Source organism: Lithobates pipiens, unplaced genomic scaffold, assembly GCF_037356315.1.
Source record: "Lithobates pipiens isolate NorthernLeopardFrog02 unplaced genomic scaffold, aLitPip1_a1.2 Scaffold_57, whole genome shotgun sequence".
NCBI classification, from domain to species: domain Eukaryota; kingdom Metazoa; phylum Chordata; class Amphibia; order Anura; family Ranidae; genus Lithobates; species Lithobates pipiens.
Window position 1 is genome coordinate 1,545,935 of NW_027507879.1, and position 22,193 is coordinate 1,568,127.

Below are 22,193 nucleotides of genomic sequence, written 5' to 3' on the forward strand. Positions count from 1 at the left end.
GCATATAGAAGGTTGAGTTCCATCGCGTCGGGCAATCGCAAATAAGACGTCTGACCGGCAGATGGTGTCGCCGCTGAATGTCAGCAAGGCGAGCCATGGCCGTGTAAGATCTTCTGAAATGGGCCGAGATTTTCCTTGCCTGCCGCAAGATGTCCTGGACCCCAGGGTATTTGACAAGGAATCGCTGCACGACCAAGTTTAAGACGTGTGCCATGCACGGCACGTGCGTGATTTTGCCCTGTTTCAATGCGCTAAGCAGATTGGCACCGTTGTCACACACCACTTTACCAACTGTCAAATTGAGCGGTGTTAGCCACTCATCTGCCTGTGAACGCAAAGCTGAAAGGAGTGCCGGGCCAGTGTGGCTCTTTGCTTCCAGGCACAACAGACGCAGCACGGCATGGCAACGTCTCACCTGGCATGTGGAATAGGTTCTGGGGAGCTTGGGCGGTGCAGTGGAAGAGACGCTAGCAGCGGAAAAGGAGGAGGCAGCTGAGGAGGAGAGGGAGGAGGATGGAGTAGGAGGAGGAGAAGAAGAGTCAGGCCTGCATGCAATCCGTGGCGGTAAAACCAAATCTACACGGGTGCCACGGGTTACATGCTTGACGGCCGTCAGAAGGTTCACCCAGTGGGCAGTAAAACTGATATACCTTCCCTGCCCGTGTTTGCTAGACCACGTGTCTGTGGTCAGATGTATCTTGGCACCGACACTGTGTGCCAGAGATACATTCACTTGCCGCTGAACATGGCCATATAGCTCTGGGATGCCCTTCTCTGAGAAATACTTCCTTCCTGGGACCTTCCATTGTGGTGTTCCAATGGCCACAAATTTGCGAAAGGCCTCCGAGTCCACCAGTTTATATGGCAGTAGTTGGCGGGCTATGAGTTCTGACAAGCCAGCCGCCAACTGTTGGGCAAGAGGGTTATCCGGCGTCATCATTTTTTTACGCTCAAACATTAGGCCCACGGAAGCCTGCCTTTTTGCAGAAAAATGTGAGCTTGGCGTGATGGAAGGTGGAGTGGAGGACAATTGTGAGGAGAGAGGAGAAGGAGAAGTAGAAGACGAGGCTGGACGGTGAGAGCCTGCAGTGTGGCTTTGTGTGTTCCGTTGCTCCCACTGGGCTCGGTGATGGCTGCTCATGTGCCTTCTTAAGGCGGTCGTCCCTAGGTGAGTATTGGGCTTACCGCGACTAACGCGTTGACTGCAAAGATTGCAGATGGCAACGCTATTGTCAGCAGCGGACACGTTAAAAAAAGCCCACACTGCGGAGCCATGTGCCGGTGTCCTGGGAGCGCCAGATGTGACCGTACATGGTCGATGACTCGCTCCTGATACATTTGCAGTCTGCTTTGTCCCTGCTGTGCAATGTAAGTCATTGCTGCTTCTCCTCCCTATCTGCTGGTCCATATCTCCCTCTGAACTCCCCTCCTCTTCCTCTCTTGTGGGCACCCACGTGACATCACTAGACACGTCATCATCAACGTCACCTTCCCCACCGCTATAAGTAGAGTAGGCAGCAACACCGGGGACCAACCTCCTCCTTGGGCTGATCTGGGTACTGGCGTCAGACTGCTGAGTAGCGCTTGTTGCTACCTCCTCTTCCTGATCCAATACCAAGAGTGGCTGCGCATCAGAAATGTCCTCTTGATATGGATCGGAAAATAATTCCAGTGACTCAAGCGGAAGGTATGTGGTGGTGGTGGTGGTGGTCGTGTTGTTGGTGGTAGTGTCTTTGGGGGTGCACATAGCAGAGAGTGAAGAAGAGGGTGCAGATCGAGAGGATGAGGAGGGTGCAGAAGAGTAAGGCTGAGCGAGCCACTCAACCAAGTCTGGTGCATCCTTTAAAGTAATTGAACGCACCTTCTGCAACTTCCCACTTTGGCTCAAGCCTGTTGCTCCTGCCCTACCCCTACCACCCCTGCGGAAGGGCCTGCCTCTTCCTCTGCATGTCATTTTTTAAATGACCCTGTGACAAAACTCTTAGTCCCTATACCGCTGAAGGACTGCTGCAGTATAGGTGAGCGGTCAGCAGTGGTGCACGTCAACCCTATCTATTGTGGACCTATAGCGGTCCTTACAGAACAGCAGACTGTACCGCACTCAAGCCTATGTACCGTAGCACCCTATACCAAGTTACCAGTCCTTATAAGAACTTTTGTGGACCAAGCAGGTTGTGTATTAGTGTTTAGCAGACTGTACGTCAGTCCCTATACCGCTGAAGGACTGCTGCAGTATAGGGCAGCGGTCAGCAGTGGTGCACGTCAACCCTATCTATTGTGGACCGATAGCGGTCCTTACAGAACAGCAGACTGTACCGCACTCAAGCCTATGTACCGTAGCACCCTATACCAAGTTACCAGTCCTTATAAGAACTTTTGTGGACCAAGCAGGTTGTGTATTAGTGTTTAGCAGACTGTACGTCAGTCCCTATACCGCTGAAGGACTGCTGCAGTATAGGGCAGCGGTCAGCAGTGGTGCACGTCAACCCTATCTATTGTGGACCGATAGCGGTCCTTACAGAACAGCAGACTGTACCGCACTCAAGCCTATGTACCGTAGCACCCTATACCAAGTTACCAGTCCTTATAAGAACTTTTGTGGAACAAGCAGGTTGTGTGTTAGTGATTAGCAGACTGTACGTCAGTCCCTATACCGCTGAAGGACTGCTGCAGTATAGGTGAGCGGTCAGCAGTGGTGCACGTCAACCCTATCTATTGTGGACCGATAGCGGTCCTTACAGAACAGCAGACTGTACCGCACTCAAGCCTATGTACCGTAGCACCCTATACCAAGTTACCAGTCCTTATAAGAACTTTTGTGGACCAAGCAGGTTGTGTATTAGTGTTTAGCAGACTGTACGTCAGTCCCTATACCGCTGAAGGACTGCTGCAGTATAGGGCAGCGGTCAGCAGTGGTGCACGTCAACCCTATCTATTGTGGACCGATAGCGGTCCTTACAGAACAGCAGACTGTACCGCACTCAAGCCTATGTACCGTAGCACCCTATACCAAGTTACCAGTCCTTATAAGAACTTTTGTGGAACAAGCAGGTTGTGTGTTAGTGATTAGCAGACTGTACGTCAGTCCCTATACCGCTGAAGGACTGCTGCAGTATAGGTGAGCGGTCAGCAGTGGTGCACGTCAACCCTATCTATTGTGGACCGATAGCGGTCCTTACAGAACAGCAGACTGTACCGCACTCAAGCCTATGTACCGTAGCACCCTATACCAAGTTACCAGTCCTTATAAGAACTTTTGTGGACCAAGCAGGTTGTGTATTAGTGTTTAGCAGACTGTACGTCAGTCCCTATACCGCTGAAGGACTGCTGCAGTATAGGGCAGCGGTCAGCAGTGGTGCACGTCAACCCTATCTATTGTGGACCGATAGCGGTCCTTACAGAACAGCAGACTGTACCGCACTCAAGCCTATGTACCGTAGCACCCTATACCAAGTTACCAGTCCTTATAAGAACTTTTGTGGACCAAGCAGGTTGTGTATTAGTGTTTAGCAGACTGTACGTCAGTCCCTATACCGCTGAAGGACTGCTGCAGTATAGGGCAGCGGTCAGCAGTGGTGCACGTCAACCCTATCTATTGTGGACCGATAGCGGTCCTTACAGAACAGCAGACTGTACCGCACTCAAGCCTATGTACCGTAGCACCCTATACCAAGTTACCAGTCCTTATAAGAACTTTTGTGGAACAAGCAGGTTGTGTGTTAGTGATTAGCAGACTGTACGTCAGTCCCTATACCGCTGAAGGACTGCTGCAGTATAGGGCAGCGGTCAGCAGTGGTGCACGTCAACCCTATCTATTGTGGACCGATAGCGGTCCTTACAGAACAGCAGACTGTACCGCACTCAAGCCTATGTACCGTAGCACCCTATACCAAGTTACCAGTCCTTATAAGAACTTTTGTGGAACAAGTGAGTTGTGAATGTTTAGCAGACTGCAGCAGAAGGGCAGCAGTCAAGTATAATATCCTTTCTATATTTGGAAGAAAGAATATTATACATGTACAAGCCTATTACTGTACCACTGATACCAGTCCTGAAAAGAACCTTTGTGGAACTAATAATAACAGCAAGTCTTTAAAATTACCCTCACTGCCTGACAACACTGCTTCCTTCCTGTCCCTATACAAATTGGCAAAAAAAGAGAACGATTAGTGGTTACTGGAACAGCTCTTTTGTGGACCTTGATAGTAACAGCTAATGATGATGATGATGATGATGATGATGAAAGACTAATCTGGCTGTCCCTGTAGCATACACCGTCCTTTCCCTTTCTCTAAACTAACAAAAGACACTCAGGCTGCTGCAAGAATCAGCAGCACAGCAAACCTATCAACACCTAACACCTATACCAGTCCTGAAAAGAACTTTTGTGTACCAAATAGCTAGTGGTTTATCTCTCCCTACTCCACACAGGAACCTGTCCCTATCTTAACAGAAGAAAGAATGTAAAATGGCCACCGGATCGGGTGTATTTATAGGTTAGGGGGAATGTACAAGTGTCCATGTGCTGTCATGTCTCAATTGGCTGTCCTGTATCACATGATAAACGTGTCACCAAAGGTTAAAGTTCTTGTATACATTAAACACGTAAGTCCGCCGCGGCGAACGACGGAAAAAGGCGTTCGAACGTGCGGACCGCGAATGTCGGAAATTCGCCGCGAAACGACCGCCGGGCGAACCGTTCGGCCATCACTACTCAACAGGTAGGTTATTCCAAAAATCTTGGAGAACAAACCACAGGTTTGCTGTGAATGTAGGCTGCCTCAAATTCTTCTGTCTCTTTGTGTAATCCTACACAGACTCAATGATATTGAGATCGGGGTTCTGTGGGGGCCACACGATCTTTTTCAAGACACCTTGTTCTTCTTTATGATGAAGATCGTTCTTATTTGACATTGGCTGCATGTTTGGGGTCGATGTCCTGCTGCAGAATACATTTGGAGCCAATCACGTGCCTTCCTGGTAAGGCATGATGGATAAGTATTTGTTTGAATTTCTCAGCGTTTAGGACACCATCGATTTGGGCAATGTTGAGGACCACGCAGTGGTCGGTCAAGGAAACTTAATGCAGCAAACGAAAGCCACATCATGCTTACTTCCCTTCGACATGGGTAAATGTCCAGCAGTGCTATCGGTACAGAACGTGCACAGAACGTGCACAAATCCCTGGAGAAGTCTGGCCAGAAGTGGTCTTCATGGAAGAATCGCATCAAGAAAACCTCCTGTAAGCCCACGTACACACGGTCGGAGATTTTGCCAACCAAATCCGTCGGATTGTGTCCGAAACTGTTGCATACACACGGTCGGGCCAAGTTGGCGAAAAATCTGATCTTTCAGAACGTGATGACATAATTTCGTTACGATGGGACTACATTCAGGCTAGTAGCCAATAGCTTTGATGTAGGAAGTTGATCTGAGCATGCGTGGCACTTGGTCCGATGAAAATGCTCTACACATGATCGGATTAGGTCCGTCCGGCCCAGTTGGTTGGGAAATATTTCCAACATGTTGGAAAATTGGGTCGGACGGAGATTCGGACAGAATCAGTCCGATGCATACCACACACAGTCGGATTATCTGACGACACGGTCCGATAAGACTCATTCCGACAGATTCTCCGACCGTGTGTACAAGGGCTAAGAGCGCTTAGGACTTTGTATATCCATGCACAGCTTGTGGATTACAGTGCTCATTCCATGAAAATATATGGATTCCACTGGAATTACAGTGCCTTGCAAAAGTATTCACCCCCCATTTTTTGTGTTTTGTTGCCTCACAACCTGGAATTAACATGGATTGTTTGAGGATTTGCATCATTTAATTTACAACACATGCCCACAACTTTGAAGATTTTTTTTTTATTATTGTGAAGCAAACAAGTAGGAAAAAATAACAGAAAAGGTCAATGTGCATAACTATTCACCCTCCTAAATTCAATACTTTTTAGAGCCACCTTTTGCGGCTATCACAGCTCCAAGTCGCTTTGGATAAGTCTCTTGCAAAACTGCTCCAGCTCCTTCAGGTTGGATGGTTTACACTTGTGAACAGCAATCTTTAAGTCTGGCCACAGATTTTCTTTTGGTTTGAGGTCTGAGCTTTGACTAGGCCATTCCAACACATTTACATGTTTTCCCTTAAACCACTCAAGTGTTGCTTTAGCAGTGTGTTTGGGGTCATTGTCCTGCTGGAAGGTGAACCTCCATCCTAGCCTCATATCACACACAGAGTGCTACAGGTTTTGCTCAAGAATATCCCTGTATTTAGCATCGTCCATCTTTCCCTCAACCCTGACCAGTTTCCCAGTCCCAACTGCTGAAAATCATCCCCACAGCATGATGCTGCCACCACCATGTTTCATGGTGGGGATGGTGTTCTTTGGAGTTTTCTTTGATGGCCAAAAAGTTCCATTTTAGTCTCATCAGACCAGAGCACCTTTTTCCATACGTTTTGGGAGTCTCCCGCATGCCTTTTCGCAAACTCAAAACGTGCATTGTTTTTTGCTGAAAGTAATAGTTTTATTCTGGCCACTCTGCCATAAAGCCCAACTCTATGGAGCATAGGGCTTATTGTCGTCCTATGTACAGATACTCCAGTCTCTGCTGTGGAACTCTGCAGCTCCTCCAGGGTTACCTTAGGTCTCTGTGCTGCCTTTCTGATTAATGCCCTCCTTGCCCGGTCCGTGAGTTTTAGTGTGCGGCCGTCTCTTGGCAGGTTTGCTGTCGTGCCATTTTCTTTCTATTTGGTTATGATAGATTTGATGGTGCTCCTAGGGATCATGAAAGATTTTGGATATTTTTTTTTGTAACCTAACCCTGAATTGGACTTCTCAACAATATTGTCCCTTACTTGTTTGGAAAGTTCCTTGGTCTTCATGGCAGTGTTTGGTTAGTGGTGCCTCTTGGTTAGGTGTTGCAGCCTCTGGGGCCTTTCAAAAAGGTGTGTATATCTAATGTAGGGCTGCAACTAACGATTATTTTCATAATCGATTAGTTGGCCGATTTATTGTTTCAATTAATCGGTTAACCATAAAAAAAAGGTGTGGTGTATAATTTAATTAATATGTAAAGTTTAAAAAAAAAGGCAATTTATTCTTAAATATCTCCATATGCAGTGGTGAATATAAATAACCAGCTATATGGTTAGGGAGCAAAATATCTAATCCACTCTGAGAATAACAGACAGAAGAGATATATACTGTATATATTAGAGGGGATATATACTGTACATACTGTTAGAAGAGATATACTGTATATACTATTAGAGGCTATATACACTATTAGAGGGGAGATATACTATATATGCTATTAGAGGAGATATACTGTATATACCATTAGAGGAGAGAAATACTGTATATACTATTAGAGGAGAGATATACGCTGTATATACTATTAGAGGAGAGATATACTATTAAATGGTCAATCTGGTAAATATCATCAGACTCATTAAATTTAACCCCATTTTGTTACTGGCCGATTAATCGATTATGAAAATAGTAATCGATTCATTTAATAATCGACTAAGATCAGTTGTCGATTAATCGATTAGTTGTTTCAGCTCTAATGTAATGACAGATCATATGACACTTAGATTGCACACAGGTGGACATCATTTCACTAATTGTATGACGTCTGAAGGTAATTGGTTGCACCAGAGCTTTTTATGGGCTTCATAACAAAGGTGTGAATACATACGCGCATGCCAATTATCTTTTTATTTCTGAAAAATAGTTTTATGTATATGATTTTTCTAATTTTACTTCACCAGTTTAGACTGTTGTGTTCTTCTGATCCATCACATATAATTCAGATTAAAAAAACATTGCGCTAAAGGCTGTAATGTAACAAAGGTAAAAAGCCAAGGGGGTGAATACTTTTGCAAGGCACTGTAATGTTGTCAGAATAAGAAAACTCTATTGCATGTGCACAAGTCAATAGTGGTCGCAATGGGTATATTTATAAAAGTATACTGTGGTAAAAAAAAACAAAATCCATGTCACATCAGGTACAAAATTGTACAGCTACTTGCTGGCTGTTGAAGATGATGATCATGTAATGAACCCTTGGTTGTAGTAATCGCCCCAGTGGGTAACCGCTGGATACATCCTACGGAAGATAGAAAACACTGTCGGGCCACAGCCTCTGACCAACGGAAACTAGTGGGGGGGGAATCTGCCGGAAGAGTAAATTCCTTTTGTGCGGGGCTGCAACACTCGCCCATTAAATGCCGACAATGATGTCAGAGATACCAATCGCGCTGGAGTTGTAACTGTAATGGATGGAACGCGCCACGATGACCCAAGACGTTGCTATAATGACGTGTTTTGTGCATGTGCTTTGTCAAGGCCCAAAAGCCTTACCTCCTGACTTGAAGACAGGGCTAAGCGACTACACACAAAAACATAGGTATTGGGGTGCAGAAAAAGGTCAGCAGGTGCTCTGGACTGATGAGTCTAAATTTTTAAATATTGTTCGTGAAGGGCGGATAACGGTCCATTAATCGGCGTCTGCAGGCAACAGCGAAGCATGGTAGAGGTTCCTTGCAAGTTTGTGGCTGCATTTCTGCAAATGGTGTTGGAGATTTGTTCAGGATGAACGTTGTCCTCAATGCTGAGAAATACAGGCAGATACAGTATCTCACAAAAGTGAGTACACCCTTCATTTTTATTTTATTATCTTTTCATTTGACAACACTGAAGAAATGACAATTTGCTACAATGTAAAGTAGTGAGTGTACAGCCTCGTATAACAGTGTAAATTTGCTGTCCCTTCAAAATAACTCAACACACAGCCATTAATATCTAAACCGCTGGCAACAAAAGGGAGTACACCCCTAAGTGAAAATGTCCAAATTGGGCCGATGTAGCCATTTTCCCTCCTTGGTGTCATGTGACTTGTTAGTGTTAGAAGGTCTCGGGTATGAATGGGGAGCAGGTGTGTTAAATTTGGTGTTATCGCTCTCACTTTCTCAAACTGGTCACTGGAAGTTCAACATGGCACCTCATGGCAAAGAACTCTCCTGAGGAGCTGAAAAAAAGAATTGTTGCTCCACATAAAGATGGCCTAGGCTATAAGAAGATTTCCAAGACCCTGAAACTGAGCTGCAGCACGGTGGCCAAGACCATAACAGATTAATTCAGAACAAGCCTCACCATGGTCTACTAAAGATGTTAAGTGCACGTGCTCAGCGTCATATCCAGAGGTTGTCTTTGGGAAATAGACGTATGAGTGCTGCCAGCATTGCTGCGGAGGTTGAAGGGGTGGGGGGGGGGGGGGGTCAGCCTGTCAGTGCTCAGACCACATGATGCACACTGCATCAAATTGGTTGATGTAGCTACTGTTTATCATATTAAATAATTGCCTCTGTATTTAATTAAAACTGTTTTTTAATTGAAGTAATATTTAGCTCAGAGTTCAGAGGTGTGATGTGTACAGAGGGCAGGGTTTGGGAGCTCCGTTATGTACAGAATGCAGAGTTCAAGGTTGAGTTCCATAGAGAGTGCGGGGTCCAGGGGTTTGCGCTGTGGACAGAGTGCAGGATCCATGGGTGAGCTATATGCAGAGTTCAGGGGGGTTCTGCTCTCCCCACCAACGTCCCTCTACTACCAGATCCCCCACCCCCCAACTACTGCCCTGCCACTCACCACTGACAACCCCCCATCCTATGGCAGATCACAACCCCCAACTAACGCCCTGCCCCTCACCGCTAGCAGACCACTTTGGGCCCAACTTGGAAATTTTCACTTGGGGGTGTACTCACTTTTGTTGCCAGCGGTTTAGACAGTGGGTTGTTATTTTGAGGGGACAGCAAATTGACACTGTAATACAAGCTGTACACTCACTACTTTAAATTGTAGACAAGTTTAATTTCTTCATTGTTGTCACATGAAAAGATAGAATATTTACAAAAATGTGAGGGGTGTACTCACTTTTGTGAGATACTGTACTTATCCATCATGCCATACAATCAGGGAGGCGTGTGAGTGGTCCCAAATGTATTCTGCAGCAGGGCAACAACCCCAAACGCACAGCCAATGCCATTAAGAGCTATATTTAGCATAAACGAGCAAGGAGTCCTGAAGTGATGGTTTGGCCACCCATAGAGCCCCGATCTGAACATCCAGTCTGTCTGGAATTACATGAAGAGACAGAAGGATTTGAGGCAGCCTACATCCACAGAAGATCCGTAGTTAGTTTTCCAAGATGTTTGGAACAACCTACCTGCCCAGTTCCTTCAAAAACTATGTGCAAGTGTACCTAAAATAATTTATGCTGTTTTGAAGGCAAAAGGTGGTCACCAAATATATCGATTTGGATTTCTCTTCTTTTTTTTTTTTTTTTTTTTTAACTCTTTTTTGTTAATTGATGAAAACAAACCTATCGCGTTTTTAGTTCTGAAAGCATTCCTTATTTACAGCATTTTTTCACATCTGCCTAAAACTTTTGCACAGAGCTGTATATGTAAAATAGAGTATTTAGCCGTTTCCCTGGTGTTCCACTTTAGATGAGATGCAGAATTGCTGAGTCCACGCTTTGCCACAGTCAGAATTGTCCTTCAGAATTGTATTTGCTGACTTTATGGTATGCAGCCACTGCAGAGCAGCACACCTCCTTGCTGTAACTTGTATTAGAAACAATTGCCTCCTATTTATACCAGCCCAATCATTTTTTCATGATACTATACAGTATTCACAGCCTGTGGATTAACCCTTTCGCTGCCAAGTCCGTACGCCGTACGAATCTACAAAAGTGCCCGCGGGTGGCCAACTCCGTGATCTGTCAGCTTGGAGAGCGCAGGGGAACGATGCAGATGGAGGTGAAGTTGGGGATTGGGGAGGCTTTAGTAAACATGTGTTTACCAAGCTCCCCACTGCAGTACAGTGAATATAGGCAGCGATTGCTCCTATATTCACTGACCGCTGATCATTGTAACCGTGAGTGTTACAATGTATCAGACGGTCATTTTCTGAATAAATGGAATCTCTATATAGATTCCTCATTCATTTAAAGCGGGAGTCCGCCGGGACTCCGCGTTTTTTTTTTTTTTTTAAAAGCCAGCAGCTACAAATACTGCAGCTGCTGACTTTTAAAATAGTGACACTTACCTGTCCAAGCGCGCCTGCGATGTCGGCACCCGAAGCCGATCTGTAGATCGTATCTCGGGTGCTGCCGCCGCCATCTTGGGTATGGGAATCAGGAAATGGAGCCTTTCGGCTTCATTTCCCGGTTCCCTACTGCGCATGCGCGAGCCGCGCTGCGCAATAAGGACGGTCCCCGCTGCCTCTGGGATCTGTGTGTTTTCCCAGCAGGCAGCGGGGCACTTGCGGAAAGGGGCGGGCACTTGCGGAAAGGGGTGTAATATACGCCCCTTTCCGCAGAGAGCTATCCCGGAAGTGGGTGCAGATACCTGTACTGTACAGGTATCTGCACCCCCCTCCCCCCTGAAAGGTGCCAATTGTGGCGCCGGAGGGGGGAGGGTTCCGATGAGCGGAAGGTCCACTTTAGGGTGGACCTCCGCTTTAAGTAAAGACCTACAGAGGAAGGGACTATCTTCAGTCCCTTTCTCTGTCTCAGAAATAGAGATATGGGGGTCCGTTTAGACCTCTGATATCTCACCAAAGTTACCCCCCCAATAAATAAATAAATTTAAAAAGTAAAAATTGTTATTTTTAAAACGCAGGCAGAGTAAGCCCTTGTACACATACGGTCGGAGATTCCGGGATTTTGTCCGAAACTGTTGCATACACACGATCGGACAAAGTTGTCGGAAAATCCGACGTGATGACGTTATTTCGTTACGACGGGACTACGTTCAGGCTAGTAGCCAATAGCTTTGGTGTAGGAATTTGATCTGAGCATGCGTGGCACTTTGTCCGATCAGAATTCTCTACACATGATCGGAGTATGTCCGATCGGAGCATTTTGTCGGCAAATTTTACCAACAAGTCGGAAAACTTGGTCCGTTGGATACTCCGATGGAAACAGTCCGATGTAGACTACACACAGTCGGAATATCCGACAAAACGTTCCGATCGGACACATTCCGTCTGAATCTCTGACCGTGTGTACAAGGGCTAAGACTCCCCAGGTCCACACGCACTCGCTCCTCCACGGTGACGTTTCCTCACCTCTCCACGGCTTCCTCAGCTTCTCCTGCCGGCCAGCCCTAAAACTCATGCAAACATATGAGTCCTGCACCCTGCAGGGGAGCAGCGCCCCAGCACCCCTAATAGATTGGCCGCTCCTGGTAAGACCCCTTTCACATGGAGTGGACTCTGTCAAACAGGTTTCCTGCTCAGCGGGGGATCTGTCTTCTGAAAAGGTGGATAACAGGTCTGTCGAACACAGCTCGCTATTCTCTATGGGGCGGTTGGATGGAAACGAACCGCCTGTCCAGTTCCATCGGATACCATCCACTTCGATCTACTAGATGGATGGGGAATGGAATCCCCGTCCATCTGTTTTTAGCGGACTGGACTGGATCGGATGCAGGCGGGTGTAAACGGACACATGTCCATTTACATCCGCCTCTCCATGGAGAACAATGGGTGGTGTGATTGGGCCCGCCTGAAAAACGGACAGGCATCTCTAATTGGTGTGTTTGTGTGAAAGGGGCCTAAGGCCTTGTTCACATAGGGCATACACAGTGTACCTTTACAGGAATGCACAGGTATTCCCTGCATCTCTGTGCAGGCAGTCCCATTGATGTAATTTGTAGAGGTCGACCGATATGGGTTTTTCTCTGGCCGATGCCGATGCCGATATTTAGAAATCATGGCGGCCGATAGCCGATATATGATGCCGATTTTTTTTGGGCCGATATGTTAGGCCGATTTTATTTTATTTATTTATTTTTTTCCTTTTTTATTTTATTTTTTAATCCTCCTTGATCTAACACACCTTTCCCATTGGGACGTTTTTCAGGCGCTTTTGGGCTAAAAATAGCGCCTGTAAAATGGCTCCCCTGCAGTCTGTGTGAAACTTTCACACTGAGGCGATGCGCTGGCAGGATCTTAAAAAAAAAGTCCTGCAAGCAGCACGTTTGGAGTGGTGTATACCGCTCCTCCACCACTCCTGCCCATTGATATGAATGGGCACCACTGCTGAAGCGCATGCAATGCGATTTGGCAGCAGTGCTTCATGGGCGCATTTAACCTCTTCCTTGGCCGCTAGCTGGGTTATATGTGCCCCACTAGCAGCCAAATAGCACCGCTAAAATGATGGTAAAGAGCCGCTAAAACTTGCGTTTTACCATCAACGCCTGCCCGCTCCAGTGTGAAAGCAGCCTTCATAAGTGATACAGAAAATTTCTTACATTTAAACATTTATTAAACAAAACAAACCTCCAATCAGTTTACTTGTATGTATGATTTAGATTAAAAAATAAAAAAAAAATAAAAACAGGTAGTCAAAACTTTTGTACGAAAAAAAAAAATGGGCTAACTTTTACTGTTTTTATTTTAGTTTTATTTTTTAAATAGTGTATTTTTTTCCTAAAAAAAATGCATTTGAAAGACCTCTGTGCAAATGCCGTGTGACATAAAATATTGCAACAACCGCTATTTTATTCCCTAGGATCTCTGCTAAAAAAATATATATAATTTTTGGGGGGTCTAAGTGATTTTCTGGCAGAAAATACAGGATTTTTACTTGTAAGCAACAAGTGTCAGAAAAGATTTAGTCTTTAAATGGTTAAACTGAGAACTTCTACACACAGAGATGATTTCATTCAAGTGTAAACATTGTATCTTTCTGTTCTTTTCTTGGCAGTCTGCCCAGAGAGGAGGAAAGTGTTTCTATGAGGACTCAGCAACTCACACTGACTGAAATGACTTCTGTAATAGAAAAGTCCCGCTGTAGTTATAAATCGGCTTTTTATCAGCTCAAATCGGCCGATGCCGATTATTTAAAAAACGGCAAATATCGGCCGATATATCGGTCGACCTCTAGTAATTTGGGATGTAGCACTTGCACGAACACGGCCGTTTCTCCCAGTTTTACATCCATGTAGGTCCACATGCATGTCCCTGAGCTCACACTGTCTGCTTTCTGGATTGGGAACAGCAGTTATGCCTGTGCAGCCGTTTCATCCCAGTTGACATAATTTGGACTGCCTGTACGGGGATGCATGGAACACCTCTGCATTCCTGTGCGGGTAAACATTGCCCTCCATGGGAGTACACTTGTATAGTATGCCATATGTGAACGATGCTTTCATAGCAATTTAGCAGGAATTTTGTAAGCTATGTTTAGTTCATGTGCACTAATGATTTTAGTGTATTGTTAGCGAAAATATTGTTTTGGTAAGCAAATATGCTGCCTTAAAAATCAGTAACGCCTTCTTTTTATTCTACTGGCCATGTGCTTTCAGAGAATGTATGTTTTTTTTTGGGGGGGGGGGGGGTCTTTTACAAATTCTGAAAGCTGTAAGTGAAAAAGGAAAACCTCCACATTTTCTAAAACGTTTTGCATACCTCTGATTTTCACTATTTCTCAAAAAGATTTAAAATTTACAAATATTTGTTATTTATTAACTCGGTACATATTAAGCTTTTATATTTAGTAGGGATTTTAGCATTCATTTAAATTAGCTGTGTTTTTAATCAGCTAATAATGGGTTTTAGTGTATTTTTTGCGACTATATTGGTTTGATAAACATTTGCACAAATACCGCGGGGTCTAAAATAAATAAATAAATCAGTAGCATCTTTTTTATTCTAGAGGTTCTATGCTTTCAGAAAATATAGGTTTTGGGGGGTCTTTCACAAATTCTGAAAGCTGTAAGGGAAAAATTAAAGTCTTCAGATTTTTAGAGAAATTTTGGATATTTACACATTTGCGTCTGTTCAATTTTCACCATTTCGCAAAAAGGCGCAATTTAAAAGTTACAAATATTTGTTATTTATTAACTCAATACAGGTTACGTTTATACTTAGTAGGAATTTTGTCAAATTTACTGTGATTTTATCTGATAATAATGGTTTTAGTGAATTTTTTGCAAATATATCGGTTTGATTAAACATTTGCGCAAATACCACGGGGTCTAAAAAAAATCTGTAGCACCTTCTTTTTTTATTCTACTGATCATGTGCTTTCAGAAAATAAAATATATGGTTGGGGGGCTCAGACAAACTCTGAAAGCTATAAGTGAAAAAAAAAAAAAAAAAAGCAAAGGAAATATTGCAAAAAATTGGTCTGGCCACCTGAGTGTACAAAATGGAGCACAGGGCCTGGCAGCCAAAGGGTTAAAAGCACATTCCTGCAAACAGATTCAAAGCAGCGTATGCTTTCTCTGCATCATCACTGTGTTGCTGGCAAAGCTGCAACTGCTATTTTTAGTTGGCTCTATTGTGCCCTTTAAATCCCCTTCCCTTGTTATTAAAAAGATGCATTTAAGGTCTGTAATGTAAGAATTATTGAACGTTTTATAACCTTCCTGATATATTACTTAGAAGTTAAGCAAAGGCTGACACTGTTAGATATCATAATTGCTTTACTAAATGTATTCATAGATTTATTTTTATTTATTTTTTTTATAATTTTTTTTTTTTTTTTTTTAATCCGGCATGTAGACAGCCATTCATGATCTCTCATTTTGAAAATAAAAGCTGCTTGGCTGCCATGTTGAATTGGTGGTTTCAAAGCAACTTGCACTAGATCCAAAAAAACGTAGTCCTCCCTGCAGAAAAAAAAAAAAAGCAGTTTCACTGCTTTTTTTTTTTTTTTCCCTCAGATCTTTGCTCTGTTGATTAGCTAAGCTTGCTGATGATTTTTTTTTCTTTTTTTGATAGCCTCCCATATGAATAAAAAAAAAGTGTCCATGCAGTACTTGCCCACTTCTCGCTCCAGCTCTGTTCTGGTTTCCTCTTCTGACTTATGGTGCCAGACATTTTCAGGTTAAAGAGGAAGTAAACCCTGATGAGTTTACTTCCTCTTTCATTCCCTGCAAAGGTAAAGCATAATGGACTACTATGCATCGCATCGCATCTCATTGCATAGTAGCCCATTATGTGTCACTTACCTGACACAGGAGCCAGCGAAGTCACCGCTGTCCCCTGTAGTCCGGCGCATCCATCTTCTCGGTGGGTCTCGCTGCTTCGCCGCTGCCATTCGGCGAAGCCGCGATGACGTCACTCCCGCGCATGTGCACGGGAGCTGCCGCGCACGGCATATCGCCGTTGACGGCGGCCCTTTCCGTGCGCCTATGCGCCGTAGACAGCGGTACCTGTCTTTCGGCAAATATCTCCTAAACTGTGTAGGTTTAGGAGATATTTCTTGGACCTACAGGTAAGCCTTAATCTAGGCTTACCTGTAGGTCAAAGTGTGTTGTAAGGGTTTACAACCACTTTAAATGATGACCAGCATCATTGAACCCACTTCATATACGCCCATCCTGTCAAAAACACTTTCTTGGTTGGTCGTCACAAAGCCGAGGCTCGCAGTACTCCTGTATTGAGAAGCTCACATGTCGTCATGTAATTATTGATCAGTCCAGGGGTAGAGACTACCCACGACTGTTATGCGGAAGAACCATTGACATCACTGGACTGGTCTAAAAGTTGCAAGAAAGTGTATGTATAGGGGTTTTTCGTTCTTTGTTTCTTTAAAACAAAAAATTACAATGGGGCTTTGAGAGGGCAAGAAAAGATGTTCCATTTTTATGAGAGTGCTACTGTGTCTTGATGATTCTTCTGTTAACGTGGCTCACTAGAATATTGCTCCGCATGTCCCACATGATTCCTGGCTGATTCTCTATGGTTGCATGTATTTGGCTGTAATAGATCCCATCATGGTGTTAAATGTATAGAACAATATTCTCCAAACTGCAGCCCTTTGCTTACCTTTTATCTGGCCCTTGGGACACTCTCGCTTCCACAACAGGGAAAATATTCCTATACTGATACCAATGATGGGGCACTATTCCTTCATTTACACCAATGATGGGTCACCGTTTCTTCACTGACACCAATGATGAGGCATTATTCCTCCCACTAACACCTAAGGGCCTTTTCACATGGGCCTCAGTTTTTTTAGTTCAGTCACTTTGTTTTTGGTAAAAAAAAAAACTGATATGTATGTCAATTTTTACATTAGTATTCATGTCGGCTGACATCCATTTTTCATCAGTTTAAAAAAGAAAGAAAAAAAGTGACTGGACTGAAGTAAAAAACGAAATGCCCATACTTTTGGGTAAAAAAAATGGATGTCGGCGGATCGGATGTAGGCGAATGCCGTCCGCTAAAATCTGTTTTTGTCAGTTTTTGTTTTTTAAACAGAAGAAAAATAGGGTATTCCTCCATCTCAAAAAACAGAACTTAAAGTGGAAGTAAACTCCCCTATCGTTTTCATCCACGGAAGCTGCCATCTTTGCCTCTTTTTAATCTTCAGCTGCCACGGTGCTGCACATGTGATCCGTTATGACACCAGCCATTGGGTGGTTTGACAGTTTGGTTGAGAGCACAGCCAATCTGCAGTTAGCATTCCCGGCATGCCGTTTTTTTAAACTGTTTAAATCGATGGGTTTACTTCAACTTTAACAGAGGCCGATGTCAGCAGATCATCCACTGACATCTACTAGCCCATAGTCCTACATGTATATCTGTTTTCATCCACCAGCGGATGGAGGAAAAAGGGACGTATGGAACGCCCATGTGAAGGGACCCGTTGGACTCTATTCCTTCCACTGACGCCTAGAATGGGGCACTATTTGTTCCACTGATGCCAATGATGGGGACTATTGCTCCCTCAATAAAAAAAAATGAACCCTTGATTACTCCCACTAATGCCAGGACATTTTCTACTCCCACTGGCCACAGTTCAGCACCCCTAAATTCTGAATGCCAGCAAACCTACCCTTTGTTTAGAAAGTTTAAAGACTTTTATAGAACATCAGGGGAGGGGAATTTTATGTTCTACATTATAAATCTGCTTTTGCTTATTCTGGTGCCTTTTTATATAAAACAAATTATGTTTCTAACACTTTTGTTTTACTTTACAGTTTTGCCTATAACAGGGAAGTCTTTCTGAGAATGGATATGGGCAACCAACATCCTTCGATCACAGCGCTTCAAGAGATCCAACGGAAAGTCAAAGACCTTGAGCAAAGCGTGGCTACCTTCAGTGGGTTGCAGAGCGACCCAGAGTTCAGAAAACTGGAAAAAGCCCTGACCAAGCAGCTCTTTGAAATTGAGTCTATTGATACGGAAGGGAAGGCCAATATTTCACAAGCCCGTAAAAGAGCCATAGAAGAAGTTGAGAGGCTTCTCAAAGAATTAGAGGAGAATGCAAACCATCCCTGCCGATTGGCGATTGAGAAGATATTTAAGGAGGCACAATGTCTTGTAGCCCAGCAAATAGCCCCTATGTATGGAGGTAGAAGATGTATCACAGAGGAATTTGAAGAAGGTATTCAGAATATCTTGATGAGACTTACACAAGTCAAAACAGAAGGCAAAGCATCCCTAAGAAAAGCCCGATATCGCACCCTTACTAAAGTTCTTGCAATTCAAGAGATATTAGAGAATTGTTTAAAACAACAGGTCCTGGCACTTCCTCTCTCTACAGATGCACATCCATCCATCTCTAAAATTAACTCTGTTCTGCTTGAGGTAAACAAAGCACGAGGCAGCCTCATTGCACTTCTTGCTGGTGTAAATGAATGTGAAACCTACAGACATCTATCTTGCATTCTCTCTGGACTCATTGCAGACCTGGATGCATTAGATGTTTCTGGCCATGTGGAAATAAGGAACTATAGAAAAGAGGTAGTGGAGGAAATAAACAACTTGTTGAAATATCTAGATCTTGAGGAGGAAGCTTGTTTTACCAGTGCTTATGACCTGGCCAAAAACCAGTCCATTGTCAAAATTGAGTCCATTCGTAAAAGATCTACAGAAATAAAAGCCAGCATTTTAGAGAGAGGGCACAATATGTCTGACATTCATGTTGGAACTAAGTCTGAGCTTCAGGTTCTCATTGCCCAGCTGGATGAAGTAAGTGTAGAGAAAAATCCTTGTATACGAGAAGCAAGAAGGAGAGCAGTGGTGGAAGTCCAAACTGTTATCAGCTATATCGACCTCAAGGAAGCTCTTGAAAGGAGACAGAGTGCTTGTAATCAGGCCAACCCAGAACATCCATCTTACACCAATGTTTGGATAGTTCTTAAGAACCTCTCAGATCTTCAGAAAGAAGTCATCTCTTTTGATGGCAACCGAGCAGATAAAAATTACATGCGACTGGAAGAACTTCTCACCAATCAACTCCTTGCTCTAGATGCCATTGATTCCCAAGGAGACGACCGCTCAAAAGAAGCCAGAAAACAAGCTGTAAAGTTTGCCAATAATATCCTTAGTTATCTGGACATGAAAACCGATGAATGGGAGTATTAGATTTTTCTTCAACTAAAATCGCACATGATTTATGATTGTATGGGAGTGGATTGTGGTCGTTTATCAAGTTTCATCAAGCTTTAAGTTTATTATTTGTACACAGGATGTACAAAATATGTTTTTAAGTTTCCGCCTCAGATTTTCTTTGTGTTCACATTCAGAAGGCAGAAATATACATATAATGCCATACGAAAAAAGTTACAATGTGTTGCATTATAGTTCATATTATTTATCACTTATATTGACGTATCAAGAGGTTGGAATTGAAATGATTACTCAGAACCTTACTTATAACAACTGAAAAATTGTGTTGCTGATACTGGTTTTCTTAAAGTGACTGTGCTTCTAAAATAGATGCTAAAAATATAGTTTTTCCTGCAAAAAAAAAAAATGTACCATTCCAGCTGTCACTAATATCTGCTATAGTGAAGAACGACTGTTGGGGTGTCAATTTTCCAGTTCCCTGCAGCACTCAGTGGTTCATTTCTACAAGCCCTTATGTCATTGCCGTGGAAGAAACCACAGAGCACAGAGGGGGACCTTGAAATAAACATTCCCAAAAGTGTCAGATTGTCAATATTTTTCAGCCAGCAGTTTCTTTTCACTGTAGCCTAAACTGGCAGCGCAGGCAGTGTAAGCCCTTGTACACACGGTCGGAGATTCCGACAACCAAATCCGTCGGTTTCTGTCCGTCGGATTTTGTCCGACGGATCTTGTCCGTAACTGTTGCATACACACGGTCGGACGAAGTTGTCGGAAAATCCGATCGCTCAGAACGTGATGACGTTATTTCGTTACAACGGGACTATGTTCAGGCTAGTAGCCAATAGCTTTGATGTAGGAATTTGATCTGAGCATGCGTGGCACTTTGTCCGATCGGAATTCTCTACACATGATCGGAGTATGTCCGATCGGAGCATTTTGTCTGAAAATATTTCCGGCAAGTTGGAAAATTTGGTCCAACGGATATTCCGACGGAAACAGTCTGATGCAGACCACACACAGTCGGAATATCCGACAAAACGCTCCGATCGGACACATTCCGTCGGAATCTCTGACCGTGTGTACAAGGGCTAAGAGGTGGGTATTCACTATCAAGACAGAATGGCTTTTATGAAAGCCTGTGGTGAGGGGGTATGGACTCTGCCATTGTTTACATCTCCTTCTGAAAATACGAACACTGGCTGTTACGTTTATGGCAATGGTTTCATTACTTTGAATGACATCAAGCAAGTCTGCATATTGGAATTTTTGACTTTCCTAATTTGCCTTCTTCTCTAGGTCATTGTCTCAAAGCACTGAAGCCAGAGCCAACCAAGAAGAATGAGGTCAGCAATGGTAGCCCTTAATTTTGTCTCAGTACTGGATTTCTTAAAAGCACGCTTTTCACATGAATAAAGTTATTGAAATGATAACAAAAACTAAAAGTAGGCAGCTAGAGGTTCCTGCAAAGCTTTAGTTTCTACAATAATCCCGAAGCCCCAGAACATAAACACTGTCGGCATATAAAGACTTTACAGCCAGATGGTTAAGGTTGGACCATGCCCATGTTGTGAACTTCCCTACTGGTAAATAAACCAAGAAGGGGTGTGGGGGGGTAGCAAATGTGTAGCTTTGGAAGTACAGATTGTACAGAATCTTGGGTTCAGGGCAATCTGGAGGAAGACTTTCTCAGTTACAGGTTTGCTTTAATATGCATTGGTAAAATCCTGACTTGTTGCTATAAGCAGAACATATTGTATTAACTCATCCCTGTAAGTTGGCCTCAAGTGCATTGAATTGCCTCTATAGCAATGAGCAATCAAACACATCAAGAGATAACCCATAGTGAGGTTACTATTAAAAGAAAGCGATCGGTTACCATAGTTTATGTATGCTTTTAACCAGTTGGCGTTTTCCTTTAAACTGGTGGGGCAACCTGTCAGTGGAGGTCTTTTCAGTATAGCATAATATAAAGTCCCAAGTATAACACAAATGGGGTAGTTTTCTCATGGAGAAACTAAGTAAAGACTGTGAGCATAGCGAAAGCGTAAAATACCTTTAAAAAAAATCCAGATTTATTTCTTAAGGAATTGCATGAGCAAAGATGATGTATACAGTGCAGTAACACATAGCTAACAATCAGAACTAGCCTCTCATGACTTAACAGTTGTAAGATAATAAATTGTTGGTTTTTGTGGATTATTTCACTTTGTTGAGAAAATCATTTTTCAATTTCTTTCAAATACCTCGCTTTCATGAACTCTGTTTTATGCATTTTGTTCCCCCCTGGCTGTAATTGGGATGGGGTGTAGACATTTTTTACCCTAATGTATTAAGGTAAAAAATTTCCCGGCAGTGGTCTTGCCCCTCCCCTTGATCCAGCACTGTACCAGTCTGCAGCGTTGCTCTCCTCTCTTTCTCTTCTCATAAGACACAGAGGCCCAGATGATCCTGCTGCTGTCAATCAAATTCTGTAAGTAGGGGTCGAGGCAGAGCCATGCTTTGCGTGTCTATGGACTAACCTCCTATTTAGATGCTTTCAAGTAATTGTTTACCCTGCCATGTCTCCTATGCTAAATTTATTCCTGGTGCTTCTGTAAGGGCCCGTGTACACTCATTTGCTTCAGAACTGCTCTTCTCAAGTCACCAGGAATACAAAAGCAGTGTGATGCAGCTTAGGAGATCAAATGTAAGTTAGTTGTTCCCATAAAGGTATTCGAAAGCTTCTCAAACATAAGTTGAATGCACTGGACCCCATTTTCCCAGCTATACAAACCCTAAAGGAGAGTGAATTGGTAATGTTTTTCTG

The 22,193-nt window shown here is 43.6% G+C and overlaps 1 protein-coding gene across 2 annotated transcripts in view; it reads left to right on the forward strand.

Annotated features, from left to right (window-relative positions):
* The window catches only part of BAG5 (BAG cochaperone 5), a 56,057-nt gene extending 34,471 nt beyond the window's left edge, over positions 1-21,586 (forward strand). For both annotated transcript variants that reach the window (XM_077467594.1, XM_077467595.1), the window contains exon 2: positions 18,013-21,586. In XM_077467594.1, the coding sequence (XP_077323720.1) occupies positions 18,044-19,402 (1,359 nt within the window). In that variant the 5' untranslated portion in view covers positions 18,013-18,043 and the 3' untranslated portion in view covers positions 19,403-21,586. The remainder of the gene's footprint in view (positions 1-18,012) is intronic.
* Positions 21,587-22,193: the final 607 nt, after the last annotated feature.